This window comes from Salmo trutta, chromosome 22 (genome assembly GCF_901001165.1).
Source record: "Salmo trutta chromosome 22, fSalTru1.1, whole genome shotgun sequence".
Classification (NCBI taxonomy): Eukaryota; Metazoa; Chordata; class Actinopteri; order Salmoniformes; family Salmonidae; genus Salmo; species Salmo trutta.
In genome coordinates, this window is record NC_042978.1 from 50,831,834 (window position 1) to 50,844,840 (window position 13,007).

The 13,007-nt window shown below is 42.4% G+C and overlaps 1 protein-coding gene across 4 annotated transcripts in view; it reads right to left on the reverse strand.

Annotated features, from left to right (window-relative positions):
- Positions 1 to 13,007, reverse strand: part of LOC115158913 (ubiquitin-protein ligase E3A) — a 51,622-nt gene that overhangs the window by 25,902 nt on the left and 12,713 nt on the right. For all 4 annotated transcript variants that reach the window (XM_029708337.1, XM_029708339.1, XM_029708336.1 and 1 more), the window contains exons 8-9: positions 1,435 to 1,579; positions 972 to 1,177 (exon numbers count right to left, since the gene is read on the reverse strand). In XM_029708337.1, the coding sequence (XP_029564197.1) occupies positions 972 to 1,177; positions 1,435 to 1,579 (351 nt within the window). The remainder of the gene's footprint in view (positions 1 to 971; positions 1,178 to 1,434; positions 1,580 to 13,007) is intronic.

Below are 13,007 nucleotides of genomic sequence, written 5' to 3' on the forward strand. Positions count from 1 at the left end.
CCTCTGATCTGGAGGACTCACTAAACAGAGAACATCCCTCGTCATCCCTACTGCCTCTGATCTGGAGGACTCACTAAACAGAGAACATCCCTCGTAATCAACACTGCCTCTGATCTGAAGGACTCAGTAAAGAGAGAACATCCCTGGTCATCCCTACTGCCTCTGATCTGGAGGACTCACTAAACAGAGAACATCCCTGGTCATCCCTACTGCCTCTGATCTGGAGGACTCACTAAACAGAGAACATCCCTGGTCCTCCCTACTGCCTCTGATCTGGAGGACTCACTAAACAGAGAACATCCCTGGTCATCCCTACTGCCTCTGATCTGGAGGACTCACTAAACAGAGAACATCCCTGGTCATCCCTACTGCCTCTGATCTGGAGGACTCACTAAACAGAGAACATCCCTGGTCATCTCTACTGCCTCTGATCTGGAGGACTCACTAAACAGAGAACATCCCTGGTCATCCCTACTGCCTCTGATCTGGAGGACTCACTAAACAGAGAACATCCCTGGTCATCCCTACTGCCTCTGATCTGGAGGACTCACTAAACACACATGCTTCGTTTGTAAATGATGTCTGAATGTAGGGAGTGTGCCCATCGCTTTCCGTAAATGAAAAAAAAAGAAAACGCTGCCATCTAATAGGCTTAATATAAGGAATTTGAAATGATTTACTTTTGATACTTAAGTATATTTTAAACCAAATATTTTTACTCAAGTAAAATTTTACTGGCTGACTTTTACTTGAGTCATTTTCTATGAAGGTATCTTTACTTTTACTCAAGTATAATAGTTGGGCACTTTTTCCCACCACTGCTAACGCTACAGAAACAGGAGATAAGCTCCTGCCCAGCGGGCCGTTCTGTCACAAGGCTACTTACAATATCACATCTAAAACAGGTTTAAACATATTACATTAATAACGTTACAAATCACATTGAAATACGTTGAAATATGTTCCAGTACCGGATGTGAGTCTGCCAGGTCCAGATAGGTGCCTTTCTTCCCCATCAGTTTCCTGTAGACCACCATGGGAAAGTGAACATCCAGGATGCAGTTGTTGTAGATGGCCAGGCCCAGGACGATTCCTATCAGGGTGAACTGGGCCTCATTCTCCAGAGAGGACGGGTTGTACCAGAACAGCTTGGTGGACTCATCATATGTAAACATGCCTGACGGAAGGAACACATTTCATTCATTCATTCATTATTTTTTTTATTTATGTAGCCACGATAGTCCACTCAGTAACACTTCCTACTGTCTGCCAGAGTCCTGGGACCAATAAAAATCTATATTATATTGACTGTCAAAAAAACAAAAGGAACATAAAAACACCATGAGGACAGTTTGATAGTTTGCTGGTGAATAATACAAAGGTGATCAGTAAGACTTGTCATGAGCTTGATGTTAAAGCAGAAGAGTATCTCACCAATATCAGGATTGAACATCTCCTCCAGGACAAGCTGGAAGAACTCTTTAGACACTCCTCCTTCGTCGACGCCCTGCTCTCCTTCAAACTCCACAAACAGCTGCTTCCTCAGGTCCGCAGGATTCTCCATGGAGATCATCTCTAACTGTAGGACACAGAAAGCAGGTTAGGAGAAACAGAAAGATACTTTTTTGGTCATGAGGTGTATGTGGAACACCTGCTCGTCCAACATCTCATTCCAAAATCATAGGGCATTAATATGGAGTTTGCCCCCCCCCCCCTTTACAGCTATAACAGCCTAAACTTTTCTGGGAAGGCTTTCCACTAGATGTTGGAACATTGCTGCAGGGACTTGCTTCCATTCAGCCACAAGAGCATTAGTGAAGTCAGGCACTGATGTTGGGCGATTTAGGCCTGGCTCACAGTCGGTGTTCCAATTCACTGCAAAGGTGTTTGATGGGGTTGAGGTCAGGGCTCTGTGCAGGCCAGTCAAGTTCTTCCACAGCGATCTTAAACTATTTCTGTATGGACCTCGCTTTGTGCACAGGGGCATTGTCATGCTGCAACAGGAACGGGCCTTCCCCAAACTGTTGCCACAAAGTTGGAAGCACAGAATCGTCTAGAATGTCATTGTGTGTTGTAGCATTAAGATTTCCCTTCACTGGAACGAAGAGGCCTAGCCCAAACAATGAAAAACAGCCCCAGACCATTATTCCTCCTCCACCAAACTTTACAGTTGGCACTACGCATTCGGGCAGGTAGCGTTCTACTGGCATCCGCCTAACCTAGATTCTTCCGTTGGACTGCCAGATGGTAAAGCGTGATTCATCACTCCAGAGAACGCGTTTCCACTGCTCCAGAGTCCAATGGTGGCTAGCTTTACACCACTCCAGTTGACACTTGGCATTGCACATGGTGATCTTAGGCCATGGCAACACATTTCATAAAGCACCCGCTGAACAGTTCTTGTGCTGACGTTTCTTCCAGAGGCAGTTTGGAACTCGGAAGTGAGTGTTGCAATCGAGGAGAGGCAATTTTCACGCACTACGTGCTTAAGCACTCAGTGGTCCCGTTCTGTGAGCTTGTGTGGCCTACCACTTCGCGGCTGAGCCGTTGTTGCTCCTAGACGTTTTCACTTCACAATAACAGCATTTACAGTTGACCGGGGCAGCTCTAGCAGGACAGAAATTTGACGAACTGACTTGTTGGAGACTTGTCGAGCATTTTATACATCTGACGTGTCTGTGTTCTTTTGCCCATCTTAATCTTTTCTTTTTATTGGCCAGTCTGAGATATGGCTTTCTCTTTGCAATTATGCCCAGCATCCCGGAGTCGCCTCTTTACTGTTGACATTGAGACTGGTGTTTTGCCGGTAATATTTAATGAAGCTGCCAGTTGAGGACTTGTGAGGCGTCTGATTCTCAAACTAGACAATCTAATGTACTTGTCCTCTTGCTCAGTTATGCACCGGGGCCTCCCACTCTTCTAGAGCCAGTTTGCGCTGTTCTGTGAAGGGAGTAGTACACAGCTTTGCACGAGATCTTCAGTTACTTGGCAATTTCTCGCATGGAATAGCCTTAATTTCTCAGAACAAGAATAGACTGACGAGTTTCAGAAGATTTGAACAATTTGATGTTATTTTAAATGGACACATTTTTTTTGCTTTTCTTTAAAAAAACAAGGGCATTTCTAAGTGCCCCCAAACTTTTGAACGGTAGTGCACATTTTTCATACAGTGCATTCAGAAAGTATTCAGACCAGTATTCAGACCAGTTACGTTACAGCCTTATTCTAAAATGGATTAAATTACTTTTGTTCTCATCAACTTGATTCTTAACCAAGACTCTTCCTAGAGCTGGCCGCCCAGCCAAACTGAGCAATTGGGGGAGAAGGGCCTTGGTCAGGGAGGTGACCACAAACCCAATGGTCATTGGCAGAGCTCCAGAGTGCCTCTGTGGAGATGCGAGAACCTTCCAGAAGGACAACAATCTCTGCAGCACTCCACCAATCAGGCCTTTATGGTAAAGTGGCCAGACAGAAGCCACTCCTCAGTAAAAGGTACATAACAACCTGCTTGGAGTTTCTCAGACCATGAGAAACAAAATGATCTGGTCTGATGAAACCAAGATTGAACTCTTTGGCCTGAATGCCAAGCGTCACGTGTAGAGGAAACCTGGCACCATCCCTACGGTGAATCATGGTGGTGGAAGATGCTGTGGGGATGTTTTTCAGCGGCAGGGACTGAGAGACTAGTCAGGATCAAGGGAAAGATGAATGGAGCAAAGTACAGAGAGATCATTGATGAAAACCTGCTCCAGAGCGCTCAGGACCTCAGACTGGGGCGAAGTTTCACCTTCCAACAGGACAACGACCCTAAGCACACCGGCAAGACAACGCAGGAGTGGCTTCGGGACAAGTCTCTGAATGTCCTTGAGTGGCCTAGCCAGAGCCTGGACTTGAACCTGATCGAACATCTCTGGAGAGACCTGAAAGGCACACTTTCTGCTACTCCAACTTCCGCGATGCATACAAAGCCCTCCCCCGCCCTCCCTTCGACAAATCCGACCACGATGCCATCTTGCTCCTACCATCATATAGGCAGAAAATCAAACAGGATGTACCAGTGACGAGAACCATTCAACGCTGGTCTGACTAATCGGAAGCAGCGCTTCAAGATTGTTTTGATCACGCGGACTGGAATATGTTCTGGGACAGCCTCAGAGAACAACATCGACCTATACGCTGACTCGGTGAGTGAGTTTATAAAGAAGTGCATTGGAGATGTTGGACCCACTGACTATTAAAACCTACCCTAACCAGAAACAGTTGCTGTATTTGCGGCATTCACGCAAAACTGAAAGCGCGAACCACTGCGTTTAACAGAAAGAGGTCTGGGAATATGGCTAAATATAAACAGTGTAGTTATTCAAACAAGCGAAACGCCGGTACAGGGACCTTGTGGAGTCGCAATTCAACGGCTCAGACACAAGACTTATGTGGCAAGGGTCTTCAGGAAAACACGGACTATAAAAAGAAAACCAGTCACGTCACGGACAAACTAAACACCGATGTCAAGCTACCAGACAAACTAAACACCTTCTTTGCCCGCTTTGAGGATAATACAGTGCCACCATCGCGGCTCGCTAACAAGGAATGCGCCCCCCCTCCTTCTCCGTGGCCGAAGTGAGTAAAACATTTAAACGTGTTGACCCTCGCAAGGTTGCTGGCTCAGACGGCATCCCTAGCTGCATCCTCAGACTATGCGCAGACCAGCTGGCTGGTGTGTTTACGGACATATTCATTCGCTCCCTATAACTGAACTAAAATGACTACCACCTCGTAGCACTCACTTCTGTCATCATGAAGTGCTTTGAGAGACTAGTCAAAGATCATATCACCTCCACCTTACCTGATACCCTAGACCCACTTCAATTTGCATACCGCCCCAACAGGTCCACAGACGATGCAATCGCCTTCACACTGCCCTATCCCATCTGAATAAAAGGAATACCTATGTAAGAATGCTGTTCATTGACTACAGCTCAGCATTCAACACCATAGCACCCTCCAAGCTCATCATCAAGCTGGAGGCCCTGGGTCACAACCCCGCCCTGGGCAATTGGGTCCTGGACTTTTGAAAGGTTGCCCCCAGGTGGTGAAGGTAGGAAACAACATCTCCACTTCGCTGACCCTCAACACTTGGGGCCCCACAGGCCCCTCCTGTACTTCCTGTTCAACCATGACTGCGTGGCCATGCACGCCTCCAACTCAATCATCAAGTTTCCAGACGACACAACAGTAGTGGGCTTGATTACCAACAACGACGAGACGGCCAACAGGGAGGTGGTGAGGGCCCTCGGAGTGAGGTGTCAGGAAAACAACCTCTCACTCAACGTCAACAAAACAAAGGAGCTGAACGTGGACTTCAGGAAACAGCAGAGGGAGCACGCCCTTATCCACATCGAAGGGACAGCAGTGGAGAAGGTGGAAAGTTTTAAGTTCCTCGGTTTACACATCACAGAGAAACTGAAACTCCCCAAATACAGGTATGCCAAGCTTGTAGTGTGATACACTAGAAGACTCGAGGCTGTAATCGCTGCCAAAGGTGCTTCAACAAAGTACTGAGTAAAGGGTTTGAATACTTATGGAAATGTGATATCAGGTTTCTATTTTTAATAAATTACCAAAAATGTCTAAAACACAGGTTTTACTTTGTCATTTTTGGGGAAATGTGTGTAGATCGATGAGGGGGAAATATATGATTTAATCAAATTTAGAATAAGGCTGTAACCTAACAAAACGTGGAAAAAGTCAATGGGTCTGAATCCTTTACGAAGGAACTGTATTTCATGTAGTCCTCATTATACCCTGTTATATTCCTATCAGCAGAGAGACATGTAGTCCTCATTATATCCTGTTATAGTCCTCATTATATCCTGTTATATTCCTATCAGCAGAGAGACATGTAGTCCTCATTATATCCTGTTATATTCCTATCAGCAGAGAGACATGTAGTCCTCATTATATCCTGTTATATTCCTATCAGCAGAGAGACATGTAGTCCTCATTATATCCTGTTATATTCCTATCAGCAGAGACATGTAGTCCTCATTATATCCTGTTATATTCCTATCAGCAGAGAGACATGTAGTCCTCATTATATCCTGTTATATTCCTATCAGCAGAGAGACATGTAGTCCTCATTATATCCTGTTATATTCCTATCAGCAGAGACATGTAGTCCTCATTATATCCTGTTATATTCCTATCAACAGAGAGACATGTAGTCCTCATTATATCCTGTTATATTCCTATCAGCAGAGAGACATGTAGTCCTCATTATATCCTGTTATATTCCTATCAGCAGAGAGACATGTAGTCCTCATTATATCCTGTTATATTCCTATCAACAGAGAGACATGTAGTCCTCATTATATCCTGTTCTAGTCCTCATTATATTGTGTTATATTCTTACTAGCAGAGAGACATGTAGTCCTCATTGTATCCTGTTCTAGTCCTCATTATCTCCTGTTCTAGTCCTCATTATATTGTGTTATATTCCTACCAGCAGAGAGACATGTAGTCCTCATTATATCCTGTTATATTCCTCATTATATTGTGTTATATTCCTACCAGCAGAGAGACATGTAGTCCTCATTATATCCTGTTATATTCCTCATTATATTGTGTTATATTCCTCATTATATTGTGTTATATTCCTACCAGCAGAGAGACATGTAGTCCTCATTATATCCTGTTATATTCCTATCAGCAGAGACATGCAGTCCTCATTATATCCTGTTATATTCCTACCAGCAGAGAGACATGTAGTCCTCATTATATCCTGTTATATTCCTACCAGCAGAGAGACATGTAGTCCTCATTATATCCTGTTATATTCCTCATTATATTGTGTTATATTCCTCATTATACCCTGTTATATTCCTACCAGCAGAGAGACATGTAGTCCTCATTATATCCTGTTATATTCCTCATTATATTGTGTTATATTCCTACCAGCAGAGACATGTAGTCCTCATTATATCCTGTTATATTCCTCATTATATTGTGTTATATTCCTACCAGCAGAGAGACATGTAGTCCTCATTATATTGTGTTATATTCCTACCAGCAGAGAGACATGTAGTCCTCATTATATTGTGTTATATTCCTACCAGCAGAGAGACATGTAGTCCTCATTATACCCTGTTATATTCCTACCAGCAGAGAGACATGTAGTCCTCATTATATCCTGTTATATTCCTCATTATATTGTGTTATATTCCTACCAGCAGAGAGACATGTAGTCCTCATTATATCCTGTTATATTCCTCATTATATTGTGTTATATTCCTCATTATATTGTGTTATATTCCTACCAGCAGAGAGACATGTAGTCCTCATTATATCCTGTTATATTCCTCATTATATTGTGTTATATTCCTCATTATATTGTGTTATATTCCTACCAGCAGAGAGACATGTAGTCCTCATTATATCCTGTTATATTCCTCATTATATTGTGTTATATTCCTACCAGCAGAGAGACATGTAGTCCTCATTATATCCTGTTATATTCCTCATTATATTGTGTTATATTCCTCATTATATTGTGTTATATTCCTACCAGCAGAGAGACATGTAGTCCTCATTATATCCTGTTATAGTCCTCATTATATTGTGTTATATTCCTCATTATATTGTGTTATATTCCTACCAGCAGAGAGACATGTAGTCCTCATTATATCCTGTTATATTCCTACCAGCAGAGACATGCAGTCCTCATTATATCCTGTTATATTCCTCATTATATTGTGTTATATTCCTCATTATATTGTGTTATATTCCTCATTATATTGTGTTATATTCCTACCAGCAGAGAGACATGTAGTCCTCATTATATCCTGTTAAATTCCTATCAGCAGAGACATGCAGTCCTCATTATATCCTGTTATATTCCTCATTATATTGTGTTATATTCCTCATTATATTGTGTTATATTCCTACCAGCAGAGAGACATGTAGTCCTCATTATATCCTGTTATATTCCTATCAGCAGAGACATGCAGTCCTCATTATATCCTGTTATATTCCTCATTATATTGTGTTATATTCCTACCAGCAGAGAGACATGTAGTCCTCATTATATCCTGTTATATTCCTCATTATATTGTGTTATATTCCTCATTATATTGTGTTATATTCCTACCAGCAGAGAGACATGTAGTCCTCATTATATCCTGTTATATTCCTACCAGCAGAGAGACATGTAGTCCTCATTATATCCTGTTATATTCCTCATTATATCCTGTTATATTCCTCATTATATTGTGTTATATTCCTATCAGCAGAGAGACATGTAGTCCTCATTATACCCTGTTATATTCCTCATTATATTGTGTTATATTCCTACCAGCAGAGAGACATGTAGTCCTCATTATATCCTGTTATATTCCTATCAGCAGAGACATGTAGTCCTCATTATATTGTGTTATATTCCTCATTATATTGTGTTATATTCCTACCAGCAGAGAGACATGTAGTCCTCATTATACCCTGTTATATTCCTATCAGCAGAGAGACATGTAGTCCTCATTATACCCTGTTATATTCCTATCAGCAGAGACATGTAGTCCTCATTATATTGTGTTATATTCCTCATTATATTGTGTTATATTCCTACCAGCAGAGAGACATGTAGTCCTCATTATACCCTGTTATATTCCTACCAGCAGAGAGACATGTAGTCCTCATTATATCCTGTTATATTCCTCATTATATTGTGTTATATTCCTACCAGCAGAGAGACATGTAGTCCTCATTATATCCTGTTATATTCCTCATTATATTGTGTTATATTCCTACCAGCAGAGAGACATGTAGTCCTCATTATATCCTGTTATATTCCTATCAGCAGAGACATGTAGTCCTCATTATATTGTGTTATATTCCTCATTATATTGTGTTATATTCCTACCAGCAGAGAGACATGTAGTCCTCATTATACCCTGTTATATTCCTATCAGCAGAGAGACATGTAGTCCTCATTATACCCTGTTATATTCCTATCAGCAGAGACATGTAGTCCTCATTATATTGTGTTATATTCCTCATTATATTGTGTTATATTCCTACCAGCAGAGAGACATGTAGTCCTCATTATACCCTGTTATATTCCTACCAGCAGAGAGACATGTAGTCCTCATTATATCCTGTTATATTCCTCATTATATTGTGTTATATTCCTACCAGCAGAGAGACATGTAGTCCTCATTATATCCTGTTATATTCCTCATTATATTGTGTTATATTCCTACCAGCAGAGAGACATGTAGTCCTCATTATATCCTGTTATATTCCTCATTATATTGTGTTATATTCCTACCAGCAGAGAGACATGTAGTCCTCATTATATCCTGTTATATTCCTCATTATATTGTGTTATATTCCTCATTATATTGTGTTATATTCCTACCAGCAGAGAGACATGTAGTCCTCATTATATCCTGTTATATTCCTCATTATATTGTGTTATATTCCTACCAGCAGAGAGACATGTAGTCCTCATTATATCCTGTTATATTCCTCATTATATCCTGTTATATTCCTATCAGCAGAGAGACATGTAGTCCTCATTATACCCTGTTATATTCCTACCAGCAGAGAGACATGTAGTCCTCATTATATCCTGTTATATTCCTATCAGCAGAGACATGCAGTCCTCATTATATCCTGTTATATTCCTCATTATATTGTGTTATATTCCTACCAGCAGAGAGACATGTAGTCCTCATTATACCCTGTTATATTCCTCATTATACCCTGTTATATTCCTCATTATATTGTGTTATATTCCTACCAGCAGAGAGACATGTAGTCCTCATTATATCCTGTTATATTCCTCATTATACCCTGTTATATTCCTATCAGCAGAGAGACATGTAGTCCTCATTATATTGTGTTATATTCCTATCAGCAGAGAGACATGTAGTCCTCATTATATTGTGTTATATTCCTATCAGCAGAGAGAGATGTAGTCCTCATTATATTGTGTTATATTCCTATCAGCAGAGAGACATGTAGTCCTTATTATATCCTGTTATATTCCTCATTATACCCTGTTATATTCCTACCAGCAGAGAGACATGCAGTCCTCATTATATCCTGTTATATTCCTCATTATACCCTGTTATATTCCTCATTATACCCTGTTATATTCCTCATTATATTGTGTTATATTCCTACCAGCAGAGAGACATGTAGTCCTAGTTTCCAAGATCTTACTTTCCGCTCGTATTTCTTCCATCATTTTATTACTGTAATCCATTCCTGATTTATAAGGCCTCAACCTCCCCCAGCAGCCCAGGCAATAGATACAGGTTTTTTAACTGCTCTCTTAATGCTTGTAAACAATTGTCTATCTTCTGGAGACATAGTTATAAAATGTCTTCCTCCAGTGTTACAGACGGCGGCTTCCCTTCAGTTGTTTCGCTCGCAGAGGAAAGGTCTTCTCTTGTTCGCCTCAACGAATCCGATTCTTTTTCGAGCGTATCGAAATGCAGATCAATAAATAGTTAATGGTCCTCTATATTACCAAGAATGTTTGTTTTTCAGCAGTTATCAGCTAATCCTCAATGACTAAATGATGGGACAAGCTGTGCCTACCATGACATCAGCCACCACCTCTCTCTTTAGCTAGATAGTTCACATGGAGACTTGTAAGATGTGATGGAGTCCTCACCGACAGACAGGCTAGATACTGATGTCTCTGAATGGACAGAGACCAGGCACTCTGACAGGCTAGATACTGATGTCTCTGAATGGACAGAGACCAGGCACTCTGACAGACAGGCTAGATACTGATGTCTCTGAATGGAGAGAGACCAGGCACTCTGACAGACAGGCTAGATACTGATGTCTCTGAATGGACAGAGACCAGGCACTCTGACAGACAGGCTAGTTACTGATGTCTCTGAATGGACAGAGACCAGGCACTCAGACAGGCTAGATACTGATGTCTCTGAATGGACAGAGACCAGACACTCTGACAGACAGGCTAGATACTGATGTCTCTGAATGGACAGAGACCTGGCACTCTGACAGGCTAGATACTGATGTCTCTGAATGGACAGAGACCAGACACTCTGACAGACAGGCTAGATACTGATGTCTCTGAATGGACAGAGACCAGGCACTCTGACAGACAGGCTAGATACTGATGTCTCTGAATGGACAGAGACCAGGCACTCTGACAGGCTAGATACTGATGTCTCTGAATGGACAGAGACCAGGCACTCTGACAGGCTAGATACTGATGTCTCTGAATGGACAGAGACCAGACACTCTGACAGACAGGCTAGATACTGATGTCTGAATGGACAGAGACCAGACACTCTGACAGGCTAGATACTGATGTCTCTGAATGGAGAGAGACCAGGCACTCTGACAGACAGGCTTGATACAGACGTCTATGAATGAAGAGAGACCAGGCACTCAACATATCCGCAATGTGTAACTGAATGTGTGATTACTAATAATACAGTACAGTAATTTATTTATTTTATTTTACCAGGTCAGTTGACTGAGAACACATTCTCATTTACACCAACGACCTGGGGAATAATTACAGGGGAGAGCAGGAGGATGAATGAGCCAATTGTAAACTGGGGATGATTAGGTGACCATGATGGTCTGTGGGCCAGATTGGGAATTTATCCAGGACACCGGGGTTAACACCCCTACTCTATGATAAGTGACATGGGATCTTTAATGACCTCAGAGAGTCAGGACACCCGTTTAACATCCCATCCGAAAGACGGCACCCTACACAGGGCAGTGTCCCCAATCACTGCCCTGGGGCATTGGGATATTTTTTAGACCAGAGGAAAGAGTGCCTCCTACTGGCCCTCCAATACCACTTCCAGCAGCATCTGGTCTCCCATCCAGGGACTGACCAGGACCAACCCTGCTTAGCTTCAGAAGCAAGCCAGCAGTGGGATGCAGGGTGGTCTGCTGCTGGTAATAATAGCAACACCCTTTTTATTCCATCGTGTCACTGATGAACTCTGTCTCAACTCTGCCTATATCTACAGATGGAGAGGACTGTAGACTGCATTTGTCAGACGCCAGCCTCGGACGTTTGATGGGGAGACCATAATTGGGTAAGTTTAGTTTGCACGTCTGATACAGTATTACCTATCCTAAATGCCATTGGTAATAGAAACGTTTTTATGTGTGTGTATGTGTTCACAGAAACATGTATGGAGCCAACACATGGAGACTTGCAAGATGTGATGAAGTCCAGACAGACAGGCTTGATACTGATGTCTCTGAATGGAGAGAGACTTGGCACTCTGGATTAAAATTTTACTAGACACAACTTTTACTTGAATTGTCTTTTTTATTTTTTATTGAATGACATCAGTCAATATGGGGAGGGAGAAACCCTGTGTATTCTGGACCAGGATCAGGGATCAGTCAATATGGGGAGGGAGAAACCCTGTGTATTCTGGACCAGGATCAGTCAATATGGGGAGGGAGAAACCCTGTGTATTCTGGACCAGGATCAGTCAATATGGAGAGGGAGAAACCCTGTGTATTCTGGACCAGGATCAGTCAATATGGGGAGGGGGAAACCCTGTGTATTCTGGACCAGGATCAGGTATCAGTCAATATGTGGAGGGAGGAACCCTGTGTATTCTGGACCAGGATCAGTCAATATGGAGAGGGAGAAACCCTGTGTATTCTGGACCAGGATCAGTCAATATGGAGAGGGAGAAACCCTGGGTATTCTGGACCAGGATCAGTCAATATGGGGAGGGAGAAACCCTGTGTATTCTGGACCAGGATCAGGGATCAGTCAATATGGGGAGGGAGAAACCCTGTGTATTCTGGACCAGGATCAGTCAATATGGGGAGGGAGAAACCCTGTGTATTCTGGACCAGGATCAGGGATCAGTCAATATGGGGAGGGGGAAACCCTGTGTATTCTGGACCAGGATCAGGTATCAGTCAATATGGGGAGGGAGAAACCCTGTGTATTCTGGACCAGGATCAGGGATCAGTCAATATGG